Genomic DNA, 23,645 nt, shown 5'->3' on the forward strand with positions numbered 1-23,645 from the left:
TGGTCTAATGAAAGCTTCACGCCGCCAAAAAACTGAGCACGTCACAGAATGTTTGTTTTTTTTTTTGTTTTTTTTTTTTTTTTATAAAATTTGAAAGCGGGAAAAATCCATATATTAGCCGCGTCATTGTATAAGCCGCGAGGTTCAAGGCGTGGGAAAAAAGTTGCGGCTTATAGTCCGGAAATTACGGTATTTACTTTTTTCTGAACAATTTTTGCAGTGTGGCAGGACGCATTATCCTGCTGAAAGAGGCCGTTGCCATCAGAGAATACTGTTGCCATGAAGGGGTGTACATGTCTGCAACAATCTTTAGGTAGGTGATACTTGTCAAAGTACCACCCTACCTTCTTCCCATAGAGCATCCTCCTGCCATCTCTTCCCCAGGTACACAACACACGTACCTGGCCGTCTACATGATCTAAAAGAAAATGTGATTAATCAAACCAGGCCGCCTTCTTCCATTGCTCCATGTTCCAGACACTCGGGTGCCCATTGTAGGCACTTTCGGTGGTGGACAGCAAGCTGCGTTGCACAGTTGTTCTGACACCTTTCTATCATGGCTAGAATTAAGTTTTTCAGCAATTTGTGCTAAAGTATCTCTTCTGTGGGATTGGACCAGACGGGCTAGCCTTCGCTCCCCACGCTCATCAGTGAGCCTTGGGCGCCCATGACCCTGGCGCCGGTTCACCGGTTCTACTTCTTTGGACCACTTTTGGTAGGTACTAACCACTGCATACCAGGAACACCCCACAAGACCTGTCGTTTCGGAGACACTCTGACCCAGTCGTCTAGCCATCACAATTTTGCACTTGTCGAAGTCGCTCAGATCCTTACGCTTGCCCATTTTTCCTGCTTCAAACACATGAAATCGAAGAACTGACCGTTCACTTGCTGCCTAATATATTCCACCGCTTGACAGGTGCCATTGTAACAAGATAATTGTTATTCACTTCACCTATCAGTGGTTTTAATGTTGTGGCTGATCAGTGTATAAGATTTTGGTCATATCGCCCACCCCTAGCTCCACACCAAAGGTTTGGCAACTGGACAAAGTAGTTGTTTTTCCATATAAGCATAATGCTCAGCCTGAGGCCACGCTCTCTGTTGAGACTGAGCAAAGTCTTTTTGCTTGGAAGAGATTCAGTGCTCCTCTCAGGTCTAAGAAATGGGGTCATGAAGGTTAGGATTTTTTTCCAAACTCTCTTTATGCACATCTTTGTTGAACAAGTGTGTCTGTGTGTCGTTTTGAAGTGGATTGGACATAGACAGGGTGTCCAAACTGTTAGTTCTATGATAAGCAAAGCCTGCAGCACAAAACAGATGCTGATTTGCAAAACAACACTCAAAGAGAAACAAGATCTGGCTGCTGTGTGATGTCTCCAGTAACTGAAGAATAAGAAAAGCTTTGAAGCACGCTATCAAAGGAGCATAAGCAAGTCAGTCGTCACTTATTAATGTATTTCTTCATTTGTTTTGCAGTGGCCCTCTTTCTTTGGGAAAATGATAGGCAGATGAAACTATATGCAAGCTTTTCTGAAGAGAGGATTAGTGGTTGGGTTTGGCAGAGTGTGTTATTTGTGGAGAAAGGAGGGTTTTTTTATGGTTTTGGCCAGTGTTTCTGGAAATCATACTTTTGCAAACATATAGAATATTATTCTGCTTGATAGCGGCTGTGTCTGAAATCTGAAAAATGCTGCTTTTGCAGGCGGTGTACGTACGTAGTAAGGCAGCAAAGCACGTCCGAATCCAATGATTGTGTAACATTCTGTCTAACACACATTTGCCTCCTGCCATGTTCAGATAACAATGCCCAGGTCAGATCTCTATACTCCATGTTTATACAATGGAGACGCTTTATGATAGCAGGCAAAATACACTTTGAATCTAAGTGATTGAGACCAGGCGAGCATCTAGCAGGGTTCCCACGGATCCTTAAAATTTCTTAAAATATTTTAAATTAAACATTTTGAATTCCCAAATTTAAGAAAAAGTCTTACTGTGTCTTAATTGAAGTCTTAATTTTTATTTAAAGAAGCCGTACATTGAGATGGAAAGACAAGAAGTGATGCAACCTAATATGAGTATCAAACTTCAAAAGAAAATGATTTAATATATAAGTGCCCTGTTGTTTCTCCAAGCACGCTGGGACTTATGAGTGTTTCCAGCTGTTGCAGAGCAGTTCACAATCATTAGGCCTATTCAACTATCTCATCTGGTTAGGTCAAGTATTAGTATTATAATACACAGTAGATCATTGTTGGAGAGCACGTTTTGTTTCTCTTATCTATTTAAATGAACAGCTGGAAGCAGTGAAGTGCAAACATTCCCCGGCATATTACAGCCTTTCAAGTTAAAAGTTCCACGCTATGAATCAAGTTTTGTTTTTTGTTTTTCTTTTAGTTATTGGTATTTTGGTTGCACCATAAACTCCATCTGTAATTTAATTCAATTTTGACTCTTGTAGCCTCTGTCTGGCCCTCCCCATCACAGGAAGGAAATATTAAGAACATTTAATATAGGCTACCGATTTTAAAAACTATCAGCATAATAATTGATTTTCTTTCAACATATTATCGTATCCATAAAATCAATATTTGTTGACTTCTACTTTGTATTTATTTATTTATATAATGGTACATAAACAAATTTTAATTTGATATAAATGTGGAAAACATGCCTTGAGTATTTTAAACTTCCATATAGCCTACCCTGTTTTACTGAAAAGCAATGTTAAGGTCATGTTGAAAGTGTGCCCCTCCCTGTTTAAATAGGAGTCGGTGATACATGATTTATTTTGAGATTGTGTGGGTTGTTTTGGGATGGGGATGCAGTATTAATTGTATTTGTTCAGGTCTTGAAAAAGGTCTTGCGTTTTAAATTTGATTTTAAAAACTCTGCACCAACCCTGTCTAGTAATGCATGCAGAGAGTGCATACACCTATCAAATGTGATTTCTCTCAAATGGAAGTCTTATGTTTGCTGGAGTTTTTTTTTTCTGTTTAGAAAAATAAAACAGTTTATGGAGTGTCAAACAAAACAGCAGGAGATGGACTTGTACGAGCGTCTCGCATTTTAATACTGCTTGATTTGCTCTGTTTGTCCAAGTTCAATATTTCATGTAATTGTATGTGCAATTGGTGATCTTGGAGCAGCAACAGTGGAATAAACAGTCATAGGAAACCTATAATGACTGCAATGGAGTGGAAGTTGGCTTAAAAAAAGCAATAATTGAGTTGTTAGGAAAGAGCATGAATCACACAAGTTACCTTTTAGAACTTTTTACTGTAGGGTATGGTAGGTGAAAATTAATAATTTAGTGAAATCCCATCCCAATGTAATGAAACCTACCTTCCTTTTGAATAGCTTTACTTTTTCAGTAGTTTATTAATCACTTTTCTTTAGAAATGTACATATCGAGATTTGTATTGTTGTCTACCCAAGTTCTGAGAATGTAAATTTCCAGTATCATGCCAACCCTTCGGCTTTTGTTTGATAAACTGAAAGATTTCTGGTTAATTTATTTTAAGTCAAGCTAGGGTTACAGCCAACAATTATTTCTGATCATTCCTTTTATACAAATATATCACCATTTCCTTTTTGTATCTTCCGTCCATTATTGCAGAGTACTCTTGTTAATTGGTTCAGTGTTAAAAAATGCCGGTCATTTTCGTTTTTGGTCCTGACCAAGAGAACCAAGAGAACGGAACTACAAGTGTGAACACAATTGTTAATTGCAGTATAAACTCAAAAATAATTAGATTGAGTTAAAAATTTACTTTTTTTCTTTTTTTTGTGCCTATAACCTCCTGAGACCCCACATCCACATGTGTGGACATTACATTTTGGCTTCGTTGTGGGCTATTCATAATTTAACTAGGCTGTCATTATAAGGTTAAACTTTGTCATTAAAGAGTCACTTGACAAAACAGCATGCCGTCGACTGAGATCGTCTTTGGGAGAAATGGCAACAAAAGTACATCTGGTAATAAACTTAATTTAGTTTTTACATTAAAACGCATTTGAGTCAAAAGAGTAGAGACTCTAGTTTTGTCCGATATGCCATTTTAAACATTTTATTGATTTATCGTGAAACGGCATGCTGTTAATTACAACAACCATGTATGTGAACTACAGTCAAATTTTCCTTAAAATATCCTCTATGCACTGTGCTTTAACACATTGAGAATAAATTAATACATCCAAAAGCTGGACAATGTTGCATTCAGAGGCTTTATATGGAGTTGGTATGAAAACAAGGTGCATTTCAAACTGTTCTGAGAACAGTGCACACTGACAGCACAGTGGAGGTTAAGTTATTCTCTAATTAGTGAGCAACGGAGCATCATTTAGCTTTCATATGCAGCCAAGTGTTCAGTTTCAGGCTGCAGATAATGTTTGGACCACTCCAACGTGTTTGACAGATATGGAACAATGGTAATCAGTACATACTTTAGATTCAGAATTTATAGTTTTATTCTAACATGGTTGGCCATGATTGGATGATGCTGGCCATTACTTTGAATCAGAATTATTTATGATAATTTCTGATTTAATGTCTGTAACGTCTCAAAAACACAAATAACCAACACATCTGGAAACATAATAAACCATTTGATTTAAAGAAAATCTGACTTTTCTATTGCTTGGTTTAATTAAAAATGTCACAACTTGGTTCCACTGTCAACATACTGTATGTGGATTTTCATTCCCCTTTTTGATTTGTAGCTAGTAGCCCTAATAAACATGCAGAAATATATATATATATATATATATATATATATATATATATATATATATATATATATATATATTTGAAAACTGTATATCAATTTATATATATATATATATATATATATATATATATATATATATATATATATATATATATATATATATATATATATATATATATATATATAATATTTAGATGAAATAGTTTTCCAAAAATTTTATGTATATATATATTTGTGCATGTTTATTAGGGGCTACTAGCTACAAATCAAAAAGGGGAATGAAAATGCACAAAGCAGTCATGCTTGGATCTCAGGTGGTTAAGGAAAAATATGATCATCAAATCATGTGGGTTAAAATTTATTCCCTGAATTCTCTGATAAATGTTCCCCACTCAGATTGAGATATAAAACAGTGGCAGTATGAAATATGAGGCTTGTATACATTTACATCCTATATCCTTTAGGAGACTACATCTTTTGTCATGGTAGGCAGCTCCTATCCCAATGACAATCGCTCTCTGTCAGAAAATACACACCCACACACATACAAGCATATACACTCAGAAATTGATGCAGGGCATCTGAATCTGAACTAATCCTTCAGTCCACGTTTACTGTATGCATATTTTTTCTCTCTGTTTTTTGCTCTACTCTCTGCAGCCCTGATCTTGATGGCTCATTGTCTTTGTCCAGGGAATGTATTGTTCTTAAGGGCAAGCAGCACGAGCAGGCACGCTCTTTAAGCAAGGTCATAGATCACCCAGGACCACTATGAGGGAGGCCACTGTGTCTTTGGGAACAAACAGATACGTAGACTGTGTGCAGGATAAGCCACTGGCGGAATTGAATTCACCTGGCTTTCACTAGATGGAATCTTAGGAGTCCTGAAGGACACCGAAAGGCATCCTAATCACTTATGAAACCTTTGTAGCTAGTCTTTTATCATTTGAGGGATGTACCCAACAATATTTCATAACACTGTCTGCATTGTGTTTTTGTAGATTGTTACTTTTGTGAACGGAGTACATGACTGTGTGCTAAACAGATCCCAGAACCCAAATTGCACATGCACATATTTGTGCAAAAATGTTTCCACAGAAATCATAATTCATCATTAACTTTCTTGAAACAAATGAAACCATACTTGTGCAAAATCACAGACTCCCGGTGGACTTAGAAACATGGAAAGCATTCAGCCAAAATGATTATTTACATAATATTTGAAATTAAATAACTAAATTCACTCTACAATAAGTCTTAGTTTTTTCAGAGTAACAAAAATGATGAGTATTATTATGTAAATAATTGCAGGTACGCCCTCTTTCATTTAGGATAATCCACATTCATCAACATTAGAATGAGGGTAAGAACAAATTAATGTGGACACGCAACTGTTGTGAATCCAGCTGAAATTTTGTGCAAAAGCCTTTTCTGTTCACAAAAATACGCAACTCATATGCGGTTATTAATAAATGAGACCGATTGTCTTTATCTATTTTGACTTAAGTTAATTACTTAACCTAACCAGATGAGATAGTTGAATAGGTATTTGGTGAAACAGTGTGTAAACGGAGTAATTTTGCTTGCTATCTGCTTTGGCATTCAGTTAATGTCTTTGGATTGTTAAAGGTTAGTAATTACCTTCCTACAAAGGCTTTTGTCCTTCTGCTTTCTCTAGCTCTTCAGATCTACTCAGCTTTGCTCTTGAAATACCTCTGACGTCAGGAACATAAAAACAGCTAAAAAAGTAAAAATAAAAATAACTGTCTTTCATGATGTGGAGGTTGAAAAGGTTATTTGGATGAAAGTGCTTCTGTTCTCTGATATGCATGAATGGCAATAACCCACACAGTAAATGAGATGACCTTCATATTAACATTTCTCGAAGTTTGTCATCAGTTCTTCGGATTCAGTAGAAATACCAATTACCTTCCCTTTTTTAACTTGAATTATGAGGTACGTATGTCAGACCTTAAAAAATATAAATTAACAAAAAAATGTCTATAATTTCTCAAGGATTCTCTCAAGGATAAACCTTTTTTTTATCATTATTTAGCCCCACTTTTGAAGGCAAATGCGTTGTCATTACTCCAAAACATGGAAAGATGAAGAGATCATATTATGTTATAGAGTTTCAGAAACTTCAGACATCCAGACTGGATTAGCAAATCAACATTTCAACAGATGAACAAGCAGTTATTAAAACGGTTCCATGCTGTACTTGTCCAATCAATGTTATTAACCTCATAAAAAGGCTAATTTGTTAACCAAGTGCTTATAAATGTACAGTTGGACAACTCCGGATTAATTCATAACTTTGGGTGTAGTATGACATTGTGCAACATGGAATAAGATAAACCAGGATTTTGTAAATCCATGATTAACAATGTCAAAAAACCCTGTTTTAACATTTGTGGCTGATTGTAATCCACAGTTAAAGGGATAGTTCACACAAAAATGAAAATTCTCATCATTTACTCACCCTCGTGCCATTCCAGATGTGTATGACTTTCTTCTGCTGAACACAAATATTTTTAAAGGAATATTTTGGCTCTGCAGGTCCACACACTGCAAGTGAATGGTGACCAGACCTTTCAAGCTCCAGAAATCCCATATAGGCAGTATAAAATTAATCAATATGACACCAGTGGTTTAATATTTGTCTTCTGAAGTGATTCAATCACTTTGGGTAAGAAATAGATCAATATTTAAGTCCTTTTTTTACTATAAATCTCCACATTTCTGAAGACATAACCACTTGAGTCATATAGATTACGTTTAAGCTGCCTATATGTGATTTTTGGAGCTTAAAAGGTCTGGCCACCATTCATTTTCATTGTATGGACCTACAGAGCTGAAATATTATTTTAATGATCTTCGTTTGTGTCCTACAGAAGAAAGGAATCTGGTATTATATGATGAGAATTTTCATTTTTGTGTGAACTATCCCTTTAAATGTATATACCTGTATGGGTAGCTGTACAGATTTAATGAAGTATGCATACTATCTTGTTTAACTTTCTGTTTATGTGTTCTTCAGGTTCACCTGCTGAAGGATCAGCTCTCTGCAGAGGCAGCAGCAAGGATTGAAGCCCAGGCTAGAGTTCACCAGCTCTTGTTGCAGAATAAAGATCTGCTGCAGCATATTTCTCTCCTGGTCAAACAGGTTCAGGAGCTGGAGCTCAAACTGGCTGGACATGGCTCTAGTGAGTAAGCTTTCCTGTCTTCAGCAGTGCTGGGGAGTAACTAACAGTAGCAACACTACTAAATATTTTTTTAGTAGTGTGACTGCTACTACCAGCATTGCATGACAAAATGCAATGCAATATTATATGCAACACATTCAAAGAGGCCAGTCAAATTAAATCCAAAATGATTCCAATTTGAGTTCCTGTGGTGCATTTTAGGGCTTCATTTTGTTTAATTAAAAGCTGTTTTTATAGCAATATATTAAATTAAATGCTTTTCATTACTGTATTTTTTACTTAATTATGTATATTTTTATTTTATTATTTTCAAGTTTAATGCCATTTAAAGCTGTTAAACTAATTGAAAGTAGATTAATTTAAAGACCCTCACTGTTTGTGTGTCAGAAAAATATGTCTTGGAACAATATGATATGACATTAAATTAATATAAAGATGAAATTAAAACAATTTAGAATTTTATTAAACAATTTTAATTAGAAAGATCACGTTAAGTAGCTTCAGTGTGGTTAATAGCATGTACCTGTACTTTTTAAAAAAGAAGCTTGAATGTTCTTTAGACTTTAATATTATGGGTAGCAATGAGCTTTGCGAACTACAGTTTCAAAGTAACTTCCCCATCACTGGTGTTCAATTACATTTCCTGCTCTCTCTAAATGTGTCATCTTCTGCCTCCAACTTAACTATGTATTGCTTCATAAGTCTGTTCTGCTCCACCTTCCTTTTCTTTTCTTCTGCTCCATCAGGTTAATAACAGTGCTTTCACTCATGCAACTCATCCTCCCTGAATATAACAGTTTCACCAGCTCTCTTTCACTCCACTCACTTTTACAGTCAAACCCTGCCCTTACATTCTGTTCCACCCCTCCATCATATAATTTCACCTTTTCTACCCTTCACTCTAATCAACGCACCCCATCACCGTTAAGTTCATGCTAATTTTAAAGTACACTCTCAGTCCTCGTCAGTGAGCTGTCGTTTACTTTTGCTTCCATGATAGAGAGCACTCATCCCTGACTGTCCCAAATGTCTCACCCAGTAAAGGATGCCTATAAAAAAAAAACTGAAAGTTTGTAAATGTCAGACCTCTTCTAACATTCTCTTTAGTGTTGTCACCATATGCTAGTCTGTAGCAGTGTTAACTGCACAACTGCTGAATTTTTTTATTGAATTTAATAGGTTTAAAAGGGCCAGACACTGCACAATAAAACAAAAAGATAACCCATCTTTCTAATGCATTGTCTTTGCTAGCTGCTCGAAAAACCAACATACACTAGGACCACTGTTTTCCAATTCATAATTGAATGACTTGAATTCACTTGTGTTCACACTTGTAGTTCCGTTCTCTTGGTTCTCTTGGTCAGGACCAAAAAAGAAAATGATACGTTTAGTCCTGGTTCGCTTAGCGTTCACACTTTTTTAACACTGAACCAAAAGATACAAAAGGCATAAGGATAAGGTCACAAACTGATTGGACAACTTTTATGACATATATTTTGCGACGGAACTTGCCAAATATCCAAAACTTATAAAATGTGTAAAGGAGTCAAAACAGCACCAGGAATTCCTCCATTGCACACACAAATGAAGATATGTTGCAAGGACAGCTGACGACTGTTCCGACGCCTTTAACGAACTGTAATGGGCAAATGAGGTGACATGACATGAGGTCATAAATGCTAATTACTTCTGTTATTGGTCCGTTCAGACGTCTTTGGTCCATGCTGCGTTCATATATCACTCGAACCACACCAGAGTTTGTTTGGAAGCGGACCGAGATCCACTATTCGGGGGGTCTCAGTCTACTTGTTTGGTGCGCACCAAGGTTCAAATGTCAGCGTTCACACTTGTTCAAATGAACCGTTTTAATCGATCCAAACCTGCCAAGTGTGAACACTTATGACCCTAAGTCAAACAGATTTAGATTCTCCAATTATCGCTTTGAATCATTGAATCCATTACATTGAGTAGTTCATGAATTAGCTTGTGACTTTCTTACTGAATCGGTCATAACCTTAATTTATGACCAAATTGAAATCACAAACCTTTTTACTGTTGTGTTGTATACTTAACATTCTATGGACCACATGGCTAGTGAATGCCCAATTTTACCAGCCACTTATATGATTTATAATCCACTTTTATTTTTCCAATTAAAATATATAAATTAACTCATTATAGCCTATATGGAATTGAACGAACATGCAAATACCTCCTAAAGTGTGCAATAAATCTGTTGCATCCATGCTGTCCATGGCCTTGAAAGTGAACTTGGGTCTCTGTTAACTTTCCGAGACCCAAGTTCAGTTTCTCGGTTAACTAAAAGAAATAAAGAATACCATATGATACATTATTGTTATGACCGTTTCGCACAACAAACATACATCGAAAGGCTACCAATGCACCACTGAATATTAGAACAAACAGCGCATATTAATGCCTCTTGTCGGTTCTTTAAGATATCGCATTTGTTTGTTCAAGCACAAATCTTTTCATCTAAGCAGCGGCATTTCTTGTCAAATGTGAATCCAAGATGTCTTAAAGGTTCCCCACCACAGTGACTGGCAACTGAACAAAATTACCTGTAATTAGTTTGGGAGAACTAATGGAATGATTTAGGTGAGAGAAGCAGTTTTAATGTTGCCAACGGCAGGCAAAGGCACAAAGAAAATCAAATTGCAATTTTAGAGTAGTGTTTTTTCTAGTTGAATATTTAAAACTGAATGAGTACTCAATCGATTACTCATGCACATCCCTAATTTAAAGCAGTGTGATTATTGAATGTATTGTTCATATAACAATTGTAGGCCTAGTTAAACAGTGACAACAGGTTTATGATACAAAAATAGTATTGTTTCGCTTTGTATGTAGTTAAGACCCATTATGGGGTGGGATTCCTGCAGATGAGGTTCTGTACTGACACTGATGTTTAGTGATTTGTTATCTCACACCTGCCTCATTCTCTGTCTCTTCCTCTATGTCAACAGTGGGATCTCAAGACAGTCTACTGGAAATTACATTCCGTGCCAATGTGCCCCCAGTCCTGTGCGACCCCACAACCCCGAGACCAGAGGACGGCATCCTTCCTCCATTCAGTGACGGGACACAGCTCTCCCTGCCTCTGGGCAGTCCTATAGGTAGGGACCAGTGCTTGGTCAAGTTTGAGTGTTTCCGCTTTCTTCCGGGACCCCCCCAACAGGAGCAGAGTCCTGACCCGCAATTCCAAGACATCTCCACATCATCACGAGAAGAGCTTCTGAGTAGCCTAGAGCTGCTAAAGTTCCGTGAGTCTGGCATTGCATCCGAGTATGAATCAAACACAGATGAGAGTGATGAAAGCTGGGGACTGCAGGATGAGAGCACCCTTCGTCTGCTCAATGTGCTAAACAAGCATGGCCCCCCTGACTGCTTGGAGGATGAAATTGCTGTTTAACGTGATTTTGCGCGCACCGCTTCAAAAAACACTAGAGCTTAATGCTCTACTTAAACGGTTTAAGTCAATTAATATCAATATCGTCAAACTGTCTACCGGGGCCGTTTGTACTGCTGATAAAATTTGGGAAACCATGTTGACTTTAACCCTTTGAGCATTTTGTTTGTTATATTGTATGTCATTTTGAAAATTTAACTGTGCCAGGCATAGTAAATGCTGTTGTCTCCACATTGAAGTATAGGGACATAGATCAGGTGTCAGATTCTGCTCGTTGCTATGTGATTGCTAATGGGATGTTCACACATACAGCGATTTTAGTCAAGCTCACCGGGTGGCTATATTGTTGGTCGTAGTCAGTTTCAAAAATGCTTTATTAAAGAGCAATATTTGTGGGGGGCCTGGTTATCTCAGCGAGTGAAGACACTGTTGTGAGTTGTGCGTGGATGCCGCGGCTAATAGCGTGAAGCCTCCACATGCGTTATGTCTCCGTGGTAACACGCTCAACAAGCCACGTAATAAGATGCGCGGATTGATGGTCTCAGACGCGGAGGCAACTGAGATTCGTCCTCCGCCACCCGGATTGAGGCAAGTCACTATGCCACCATGAGGACTTGGAGCGCATTGGGAATTGGGCATTCCAAATTGGTGAGAAAATGGGAAGGAAGGGTTTTTTTTGGAACATTTTCTGATACGTCTTTTTTTTTTTTTTTTCACATGTATTTTTATATTCCTGCATGTGGACAGATACGAATCATATAGAAACTTCAGGGTTCCCACACGTCCTGGAAATAGTGGAATTTTGCAATGGAATTTTCCAGTCATGGAAAAGTAATGTGTTGCTTACAAGGTTTTTGTTACATGCACAGAAACTTCGTAACAATCAGGACTCGGAATAGAAGTCAAATACACATTAATATAGTTTGTCGTGGCTGCGCATTGTGAAACAACAGCAACAATTAACTGTCATGAACGAATCCCGGTCACATACTTTTTCTGCTCGTCATTGGTCATCCCTGTCAAGCCATTTTTTTTTTGTACAGTGCTATTCACCACTGCTTTGCTCTGACAAATAGTTTAAGTATTGATATAGTACAAAACACGATTTTTCACGAGCCAGCCGCTCATATACTGAAAACACCTCATCATCATTGTTGTGCATGCTTTGTGTGTGTAGAGCACTCTGAAGTGCGCAACACATACATACTATGCATTTATTTAATTAAATTACAGCTTTAAGGGGGTTTGTAATCTTACTAGACCATGTGCTTATCTACTGTCCAAAACACACCGAAATGACAAAATAAAAGTTAGATTTAAATGGAAGCATGTCATTTTGCTTAGATGTTACACTTGTTGGGCACATAAAATGCCCTGTAAATGTCCTCGAAAACTGTGCCTTGAAAAGAGTGGGAACCCTGAACATGAAATCGCTCACAGTAACAATACTTTCTCATTTGCATAAAGTGAAACTTTTCTCAGCTTTGTCAAATTGCTGGACACACCCACATTGAATCATTAACGCTCGCTGTCACTCATGTTGCTGGAGATCCCCAACTCTCATTGAAAATGGGCGCTTCTGGGCGCTTTTGTCGCTGTAAATTGTTGTATGTGTGTACGCCTCTTTAGAAGCAATATGAAGCAGTTGCTGCTTATTCACAAACAAGTGTTTTTAAAAACAAAAGATAAAGTTGTCTGTGTGAAATAAAAATAGAACATTTTATACATTGTCCTGTGATACTGTACTTATCACATCAGTTGTACAGGTGACGTTTAGTTTCTGGGCAATTTGAGGCTTGTATGCACTGATATGCACAGGATCACCTTGTATCAGAAGTGCTAAGAATTAAGAATATTTTCCAGCTACATATGTTTTAGCATGCACGGCAGAACTGACTCTTAATTGAATGACTGTAAACTGAGGACACTTGGCTAATTATACCCTAAGGGTAACGAGGAGTCTTAAACCAGTCAGATCTTTAACCAACAGGGACTGCGATGAATTTTTTCATGTCAAAGTTTTCACAGCTCACATCCTTTATTCATTATTTTCGCTCTCAAAGAGCTTGTAGTGTCTACCTTTGACTGCTTCACATATGTACTTTTGTACATCTCTTTTTGTTGTTGTTGCTTTCTTGCATTCTGTTTTATTCTGTGCTTCTAAAATGTGATATATTTCAGTGTCTTACCTTTATCTCTCTGATAAACTACTCACATCTTTAATCTCTGTTCTTATTTTCTTGTTTTCCTCTAGCTCTCAGTTTCTCTCTATGTGCCTGAAGTAATTTTAGAGCCAAACAAGTGCATACAATTAGACTTGTAATAATACGATGGTAAGCAAGTATTCCCAAGCATTTAAGTAATTGGAATCACTTCCTGTTTTGGTTTGTTCCTTAAAATCCTTGTTTTCCTCTATTTACTCTCTTAATTTATTTTTCATTCCTTAAAAAGTAAGCTTTTACCATAATAATCTACCTCTTTTTACCACTTTTTAAAAATCTTCCCACAGTCTGTAATGAGGGATTCCTGACTAGTTATGTTGTCTCGCAGCAGGTCTTGAGGGCGAGACCCAGCTGTAAGCCATTTTCCTCCACAGGAAAATGTGTCATTGTCTGAAAATCAATCAAACAATATATTTTTTTTTTCTCTTTTTTTTAATTCTTTATCCCTCTTACAAGGACTAAATTTTTTTAGTGGTGCGTCTCATTAGTATTGCTCATACGGATGGTTGCAGATTTCAACCAACCTCTTCGTAAGTATTAAAGGATTAGCTAATCTAAAATGTTTAATTTTGACATTTACTCACTGCATTGTTGCCCCAAACCGACTTTCTATCTTCTGTGGAACACAAAAGGAAAAATGTGACAAATCTCTCACACAGCTGTTGGGTATGCAGGTCAGGTTTGGGGAATGTATGACCGATATTACTGATAGTAATCAATGATCAATCATACGATGTGACCCGGACACCAATACATGTAAAAACGCCCCAAAAAGGGCTTATATAGTCCAAGAGTCTGCCTTCAAATATATATAGATAATTAAACGCAACGAATTATGATTAATTAGGAATATACATCATATGCAGACAGGCTATATTAATTTTAATAACACCTCAATGGAATTGACCCGTAGGCTACCGCAACCAGTCAGTTCGTCCGCCGAACCACTTTATTAGATATTTCTGATCAATTCTCCAGAAGGGTTATTCTTAGTTATAAGCATATTCATCAAAAGCACGTTAACTTACTTTGATAATATCAGCTCGTAGCTTAAAATTGCACATTAAAGAGGCTTTGTTTTATGACCACCAAACACAGACAATTACGCGTATAATTGATTTTAATACAAGGCACTATGATATATCACTACACTTGACAAACATACATGTAACATAGAATAAACATAAAATAAACAAAATAAATGCAGTAAGGGAAAGTAAAGAATTATTAGAGGTATGGCAAACTTATTACAACAATTAACCCTTTGAAGCCAGCAAGGAAATTACACACTGTGATGCATTTGAATTTCAATGGAAATACTTGCACAAATAGGCCTTTGCGTGTGGCTAAGGCTGCGTGTATGCCGTGTCCTTGGGGCGTCCGTGAGATGGAGGATTTCGGTTTGGTGTTTCCAGCGCGTGGAGTTGAAACTCACTTGAAGAGGAATTGAAGGGTTGTTCCGAGAAGTTCGAAGCGCCTTAGGAATACTTGTTGAATAGTTGGCGAGTGTTCCGGAGGGTTGCAAAAGATCGGGAGAAGAAGTGAGAGATGTAAGATGGCTTGAAGAGGTCCGGGAGAAGAGGGTTGAAGGAAGCGAGGATGAAGAGCGCAGCAAAAGAGGATGAAGTAAGATAGAGTTTCAATGCCGGTCCTGACTTTTAAAGGTAGGGAGGTCACAACTCCCTTGGGAGGATTGATCCAATGAGATTCCTCCATTTTGGGCGCGAGTGGATTCCTTTGTCCAGTCAAGGCTCATTTGCATGTTATTTATGACCGGGTCCGGCTTTGGTTTGAATAACTCAAAAGATGGTAAAAACCTAGCAGAACACGCTTCTAAGGTGGTCTTATAATTATATTCAGCTAGGACAAATCGTAAGGTTTAATTTGATACCAAGAAAAATGTGTTTGGTATCACTTAAAAGGAATATACACTTTTCGGCTATTAAATATCAAGCCTCAGAGTTTTCTACACACATGTTAAACAATTCTACTAGTTTTGATCTAATCATCAGACAAATAAACACACAGGGATTAAAACATATATCATTAGACATACATTTCTAAGTTTAAAACTGAAAGACACACATATTCTCTGTTGCCAACTTCTCACGTGCCCTTTTCTCACGTGGTGAAGCACAAGGTGTCACATGTGCGGGGGTTTTTAGAAAGCGCCACGAGGATCCTCTGTCAATAGCGGGAGTGTCTCTCTGTCAATCGTTCATTGTCCTATCACAGACCATTTATTGTGCTCGTGGAGACTAGTTGGCGCTATTGCAGTAATTAGGGGAGTTGGAACAGTAAGTTCTTGTTTTCATGAACCTGCTGAGTTAATGATTATCCTTCATTGATTCCTCCAGACGCTACAGTCCCCCTTTTCGTCAGGTGACGTCCCTGTTGGAGACATCATCGGACGACAATCATCACAATGGCGGATGGCAGGTGAATCATGAGGGTGTTGTAGTAGGTGGTTATTCGGACGGAGGGCTCAATTCGATGAGGTTCAAAGTGGTCTCTGTTATAGTCCCCTCTTTCCGGAGGTTCCGTCGGAAACCTACGGACATGGCTTTCGTGAGCTTGGCTGTGGATGTTTGCATCTCGTTGAGCCTCCTGTACAGGATGAAGGCCAGGCCTAGTGTCAGGAGGTGGCTGATTCCCATAGAGATGCACAGCGCAGTGTCCGCTGCGGTCCAGGCTCGGACAACAGGTGAGGTGGTCAAGATGGGCATTCGAGACAAGGCTTGGAGGGCTGTGTCGATAGGAGCAATGTCAATTAACTGGGAGCCCTCTTTTTCGATCCATAGTTCCAGTTCTGGATCTAGGGTGAGGTTTTGATTCTGGAAAAAAGATGGGATTTCCAGTTCTGTTTCGTACTCTTCACCTGGGAGATGGTATAGTGCCAGGTCATCGAGGTGGAGGATGGCCCCTTTCGGTACTTGAATCCACATGCTCTGGTTGGGCAAGGTGAGACGGGTGGCGGTGTCATGCTGGTCGTAGGTGAGTGTAGCTGTGCGCACAGGAGTGTTAACGAGCCACCTGTCGCCTACGATCTCGGCTTGTGTCTCGCTGACTTACGTGCGAGGCTTGGCATCGGCGGGGCAGCGGGTATCGCTGCCCAGGTGTTGCAGCCCGCAGATTCCGTCAGTGTTGTCTCTGAGGAAGGGTTTGCTGGGGTAGAGGTAGTGAATGTCTTTGGTCAACGTGCATATGTGCAGATTTGGGGCCAGGTACAGCCGTGGGTCGCTGTCGTGGTAGGCCACCACGTCTGGGGTGTGGATCTTGATGTGCGTGTTACTTTTCCAAAACCCGATGTTGACAATGTCCTTGAGTCGGTAGATTTGGCTTGACTCTATGATGGGTAGGTTCAGGAGAAAACCCACTTCCCTCTGCTCAGGGTCATCGTAGAGTGGGATGGCGCTACCCAGAGAGTAGGCAAGGTGTAGTTGTAATGGGTCAGTCATCGTGGTGATGGCGGAAGCCAGCACGGTTTGTACGAGGCTTAAGGGTATCAGGTTAGTTTGCATTGGCCCCTCCCCGCTTTTCCCTGTCAGCCATATGTCGTTTTATTTGATTACGGTGGACCCATTTGAGAACCGGCTCTTTCTGTCTCCGGTTTAGTTGGATTCGGTACGCCACCGGGGAGAGTTTGTCAATGATCTCATGGGGTCCTGTCCAGTGGGGCAGTAATTTCTTTGACAGCCGATGGGAGGCTGTGCGGGATGGCTGAATGAAGCTATAATACCAGACCCTGTCGCCCACGTCCAGTTCTTGGTGCAACGCTTTCTGATCATAGTATGCTTTCTGTCCTTCGGCACTCTTTTGAAGCTGTTGTTGTGCAAAAGCAAATGTTGCTTTCAGGTGCCGGTGTAGCTTGTCGAGGTACTGGTGAGTGGTGCAGGCTGTGACGAGGCTGGAGTCTCCTGGCTGATACAGCAGATGCAGTGGCAGTGTCATCTGCCGCCCAGTCATTAGTTCGAAGGGAGACACGTGAGTTGAGTTCTGCGGGGTGGCTCTGAGAGCCATTAACACCAGCGGGAGTTTTACATCCCAGTCCTTCTGATTGGCAGACACATACTTCTTCAACATACTGACCACGGTTCGATTCGATCGTTCCACTTGGCCAGATGAGATTGGGTGATGACTGACGTGTAGTTGAGCTTGGACTCCCAGGAGTCTCCAGATCTGTTGCATAATCTCGGCCGTGAAGTGAGTGCCTCTGTCTGAGTTGACTCTCAGGGTCAGTCCGAACCTGGAGAAGATGTGGTTCATCAGGAGGTATGCCGTGGTCTGGGCAGTGTCGTTGGGTGATGGAAGACACTCTACCCACTTTGTGAACTGGCACACGACTGTGAGGAAGTATTTGTTGCCCCTCGTCGACCTGGGCAGAGGTCCTACCCAGTCGATTTGGAGGTCTGACCATGGGAATGTGACTCTCCTGTGTTGCAGTGGGGCCATGTGGTTTGGGTTTGCCGGTTGAAATTGGCAGCAAACCAGGCATTCTCTGACATATTCTGTCACATGTTCCTGCATGCGGGGCCAGTATGCCACTTGCTTCAGTGTCTCATAAGTGGCTCTGGCGCCGTGGTGCCCGGCACATGGTGCGTCGTGGGCATAACTTAGCAAGACCCCCCTTAGGCACTGTGGCACCACAAGCCGTGGCGCTGTGATGTCATCAGGTGCATACCACAAGATGTTGTGTATCACACGCAGCATGTGCTTTATGTCAAGTAGTCGTCTGAGGCACGGGTCGTCAGTGAGGTCAGACGGTGCTAGAGGGTGGTTGTGGGGTCAGAGAGGTGGTTCAGGAAAGTCTTTATGGATGTGTCAGAGGCTTGCATGTCCGCTATGTCGTTGTTTGACATCTGCGGAGTCAGCGTTAGAGGCTGTGAGGGTGGCACTGTTGCAGGAAAAGTTCGTTTGCTTCGGGTTATCACTGCAACGTTCAAGGTGGGTGGGAGGGTTGGTGGTGACCATAGAGTACCGTGCAGTGCGCCAGTCTTGGCAAGTGCATCGGTTTGGTCGTTCAATTCTTTGTCAAGGCCCGGTTGCCTTGAGTGTCCTTTCACCTTCTTCCAGTAGACAATCATGTTGTTATTTCTTGTGATGTCATCACATACCTGGAACAGGTGTTGGTGTTTGATAGGCTTGCCGTTCAAAGTTTTAAAACCATTATGTTTCCAGTTTGGAAGGTGGCATGTGAAACTGAGTCTGGCATAGTTGGAGTCTGTGCAGATCAGGAGTTCTCTGATGTTATGGGTCGATGCGATTTGCAGAGTTATGAGAATGGCTGCAACCTCCGCATACTGTGATGACTGCGGGCCCAGCTTGAAGTGTTGTGGTGGGCACGGCAGGTCATTTACCCATAATACACCTGCTCCTGCTTGACGAATGCCCTCTTGGTTGTAGGAACATCCATCGACGTAGGCTGTGGGCATACCTTGGCATGCATTTTCTTCAAAGAACCTGTGACAGGTTAGTTGTTGTTGGGGTTCTTCCACATCCATCGTTGCAGCTGGTGTGTTATCAGAGCAGTTCTGGCAGGCAGCCAGGCCGTTGCCTAGCGCCGACTGGTGATTCTGAGCATATCGTGCCTCAACATTGCGCCCTTGGAGGGCCATTAACCACGTGGCTATGCGTGAGTTGGTGACCACGCCATCTCGGATACGCTGGCTGTTGAGAAACATGACAGGCTGGTGGCAAGTCTCTATGATAACCTTTTGGGCTCCAATGTAGTTGAAGAATCTCTGGATGGCCCATACCATGCAGAGCAGAGCTTTTTCACAGTCTGAGAATTTACTCTCGGGTGGAAGAAGTGTCTTGCTGGCATATGCGATTATTCTCTTGTCTTGGTCATGCCGTTGGTACAGGCCAGCACTGAGACAGTGGCTGGAGAATCCAGCTTCTAAGTAGAACTCTTTTTGTGGGTCCGGGTAAGCCAGGCACGGAGCGGTGCATAGGTGTCGTTTCAGCTTGTCCATGGCCTGTTCTTGGACCTCTGTCCATACAAATGGGCAGTGTTTTTTCAGAAGGGCAGTTAGAGGTTTTGCAATGTCTGAGTAGCTCTCGATGAACTGCCGCGAGTAATTGCAGACCCCTAGGAAACTTCGCAGCTCTGAGATGTTGGTGGGTGGCTTGATGTTTTGAACGGCTTGAATACGGCTGGACTCTGGTTCGATGCCCCGTGATCCTATGAGTAGGCCCACATAGTTGACCTTGGTTTGGCACCATTGTCCTTTGTGGAGGGCGATCTTGGCGCCGGCAGTGGATAATTGGTTCAAAACATAGTCTATTTCTTTCATGTGGTCAGCCACTGTTGTGCTCTTCATGAGAACATTGTCTACGTAGATAAGATTGCCTTTTGTTCTGGCATCTGGGCATGCTTTGTTCAGGAAGATGTTGAACTCGGCAGGTGAGTTGGCATAGCCGAACGGACACCTTGTGAAAGTGAATTGTCTGTTGCCTAACGTGAAAGCTAGCTTGTGCTGATCTTCTGGATGCACTGGTATGGTCCAGAATCCAGAGGCCACATCGAGTGTAGAGAAGATGGTGGCTCCTCTGATTCTGGGTATTTCCTGCTCCAGCTGAGTCATGGGCCATCGTGACAGTGGCACCTGTTGATTCAGTTTCCTGTAGTCAATGGTGGGTCGCCACTTGCCGTTTGGTTTGAGGACGGGCCAGATGGGGGCAGAATAGGTGCTGTTGCATGGACGGATGACACCTTTTTCAAGCATGGAGTCGATAATCTCTTGCACTGGTTTGTGTGACGCGATGGGGATCTTGTACTGCCTGACAAACGTGGGAGGAGCATTAGGGTGCGTTGGGATGCGCACGGTGTGGAGCTCGGTGAGACCACAATCTAAAGAGTCTTTGGCAAATGATGCTTTGAACTTGTAAAGGACTTGTCTGAGTTCTTGTCGATCTGCATCATTATTAATTGCGTCAGCGTCTTTTTAGAATTTGCTGAACTTGAGACTCAAATCCTGGATACGGCTCCTCTGTCGGTGTGTCGTCTGTCGTGTTGGCAGGCAGAGGTGTGGCAGTGTCATCAATCTCGCGGGTAGGCTGTTTGGAGACTGTGTATACTGCAAGGTGTTGGTCCTTTGTCAGTTCTGTTCTGCATACCTGGTCTTTGTCCACTGGCATGACTGAAGTTATGGAGATGATCTTGAAGGGGGTTGTGAAGACGGTGTTGTCTGTGTGCCCCTCGGGTAGCATTGAAGCTGGGATGGGCCCAATGATTGGTAATGTGAGTTCAAAGTTATGAAAGTCGTGGCTCACTAGCCATCCTGCCCGGTAGGCTTTTGGAATTGTGATGTCCATTGCCGTGCAGTTGTTGAAGAGGATGTAAACAGCACGGGATGACACTTCAGGGATGGTAGGGATGTTTCTGGCCAGCTTGTCAAGTTCTTTGGGAGCCATGCCGTGGTTAGTGACCAGGCTTTGGTGTGCGGGCTCCCACCCTTTTGTTGCTGACGGGGGTTCTTGGAAGCTGGCTGGTGACATGTTGAACGGTGGGCTTTCACCCCTCTTCAGCTCTGAGCTCTTGGCTGAAAAGCTTGGGCTTACTGGTCAGGGGAAACTCTGTGGTGTGCGTTTCCCTTTTCTGTTCGCTTAGCAGTCTATAAGAATGTTTCAGTGAATTGTGAACAGTGTCAATTTCATATTGGAGATGGTCTCTGTGCTGAATAAGTTCATGGATTTCAGCTCGGGCCATGTTCAGGTGCTTTTCACAGGCTCTGGCTTTAGCATCTCTGTCTTTTAGTGCAGTCTCTGCTCTTGTAAGGAGAGACTCGGCTTGTTGCAACTTTTCGTCGAGTTCCTCTCTGGCTGTTCTCTCCGACTGTTCTCTTTGGTCTGTGTCTCGGAGAAGGTTTTCCAGGGCGTTTTGAAGTCTTTCTACTTCCTTTTTCTGTTCTGGGTCCGTTTCATCCTCTTCCTTTCGTTGTTCCTCGGTCTCGAGGCGTAGCTGATCTAGTTGACTCTGAGTTTTGGTTTGGTTCCTACGGGCCTCCTCAGCTTGGAGTTTTAGTGCTGCGGCCTTCTTCTCCAGGTCGAGGTTGCTTTTCTCATTTATCTGTGCCTGGGCGACGAGATTGTGGGCAAGACTTCCGATTATCTTGGTCCATTCTTTGTGGTTGTAGCTCTGTGTTGGATCGTGGGCCATTAGGCTGTCCAATTCGGCGTCCAGTTGCTCTCGACCTAGGGGCTGTAGGTCCCTGGCGTCCTTGGGTAGGACGGTGTCCATCATTGCGCTCAACCAGGCCTCGAGGTGATCCCAGTGGGCTGCGGGACTGGACGAACGGGACATACTGGCTTACTGTAGGCGAGAGAAAAGAACAGCGCACACAAAGAGGCCAATGCAAGTAGGCGTAGGTTTAGCGAGCTACAATGAGGTGGCTATTATAAGCCGTAATTTTGACTAACTGGGGTAGACAGTTAGACAGTTAGGTGGGCCGAATTTCGCGGGTCAGTGCAGGTCTGAATAAAGGTTTTGACAAGGCGGCAGCCCACAAGGGTCATCTGAGGATGCGGGCTGCCTGTTTGTCTCTTTATTCAGTTTTTCTTGATGGCTCCTGTAGGCTCTGTCCTAATGTGAACTGGAAGTACACACTACAACAGAACAGAACAGCAGAATAAAATAGAACACAATTAATGTTAGGAATAGATAGGCAGGAGAAAAAGAGCCTAAGTCTACCACCACTGCTAGGGTTTGTGATAGGACCAACAGGGTGGGGCGCTATCGAGGTATAAACCCTAGGAAGATGGTGTGGCTTAGGGGAGAAAAAGAAAAGAAATGGGCCGAATGCTTAAACGACCGGGGGAATATCTACTATTATGTGGCCTATACTGGTGGGTGGATTTTACCTTCTTTTAGTTTGCCTGGGGTGAATCGGTGTCACTCTGCTGGGGACCAGCGTGCGGTTAATCTTTCCAACGGTCCCAAACACTGGACCGCAGTGTCCCCGGGCCCTGTGCTACTATCACGGAGCGCCCTCTCAAACAACTTGACTTTAAACACAACCGGCAACACCAGGGTGTCAACTGTCAGACGGCACAACAAGATTTGGATTTTCCCTAGAACCCCCGTAAGAGTGGCCCCTCTTCAGGCCCTGGTTTAGGTAATTATTCCAAACTTGCCGTGTGTGTCGACTGACGGGGTTGACTTTCCTTTGGAGTGCCAAATTGCTGATGTCGTTGCGTGCCGCACCAATGAAAAGAGACCGAAGAGTCCGAGATTCACATACGGCCAGCGTCGGTAACGCCGGTCGGATAAACCAGCTTGCTGGGAACCAACCAGAGATGACTGTCGAATCACCACAGCACACTAGGGAATTCTACATACAAATACAGAACAGGATTTAGCAAGTGAAAGTCTTAAAGTGAATTAAGGCTTTCTTGTTTAAACCAAATTGAGTAATTGTGTGCGTAGAAATAACAGGCAAAAGCTTTACCAAATAATGATAAATGAAGAGGAAATTTGATAATGATGTTAATTATCCAACCAATCCAACCACCAGAAAAGACAGAAGTAAACAATGGACAGACAAACTTAATCTAAATTAAATTTAAACTTGTTAAACTCAATTTAAATAAGCGTGTAAAAGGATGTCAAGTAGCATCTAAGATAGTAAGGATACAGTCGTAATAGCGTATCAAAGAGGGAGAGAAAAAGGAAATAAAATAAAAAAATTAAAAAAAATTCATAATTAAAAATTAAAAATAATTAATAATAATTAATCACATTAATTAATAATAATTGAAATGAGAGACTTAATTCAAATTTACATTCGAAATTTGTTTGTTTCAAACCAAATTTGAATAAGTGTACGAAAAGTTAGAGATCAGAATTATATCCGATGATAATCACGATTGCTGTAAGATATCAGTGATAGCATCTGAAATAAAACCAACTGGAAATTAACCACTTCAAAACAGAACGCAAGGAAGAAGGGAGTGATACCGACTTAGCAGGGAAGGTCCCAAAGGGGAGCGTTTCCTCTAAGTGGGCATTAGTCACCGGAATGAGACTTAACTTTCAATTTAAATTCAAATCTTG

The 23,645-nt window shown here is 41.3% G+C and overlaps 1 protein-coding gene across 7 annotated transcripts in view; it reads left to right on the forward strand.

Moving 5' to 3' along the window:
* LOC127646765 (carboxyl-terminal PDZ ligand of neuronal nitric oxide synthase protein-like) overlaps positions 1-23,645 on the forward strand; it is a 217,515-nt gene that overhangs the window by 169,054 nt on the left and 24,816 nt on the right. For 6 of the 7 annotated variants that reach the window (XR_007970953.1, XR_007970955.1, XR_007970954.1 and 3 more), the window contains 2 exons: positions 7,774-7,939; positions 10,927-11,076. Coding sequence is in view for 2 of the 7 variants with exons in the window: in XM_052130629.1 (XP_051986589.1) it covers positions 7,774-7,939; positions 10,927-11,076 (316 nt within the window). In the remaining 5 variants the exon portion in view is untranslated. Of the gene's footprint in view, positions 1-7,773; positions 7,940-10,926; positions 12,347-23,645 lie in introns of those variants that run through there. The other variant, XM_052130630.1, reaches the window with a different exon arrangement.

This window comes from Xyrauchen texanus, chromosome 7 (assembly GCF_025860055.1).
Source record: "Xyrauchen texanus isolate HMW12.3.18 chromosome 7, RBS_HiC_50CHRs, whole genome shotgun sequence".
NCBI lineage: Eukaryota > Metazoa > Chordata > Actinopteri > Cypriniformes > Catostomidae > Xyrauchen > Xyrauchen texanus.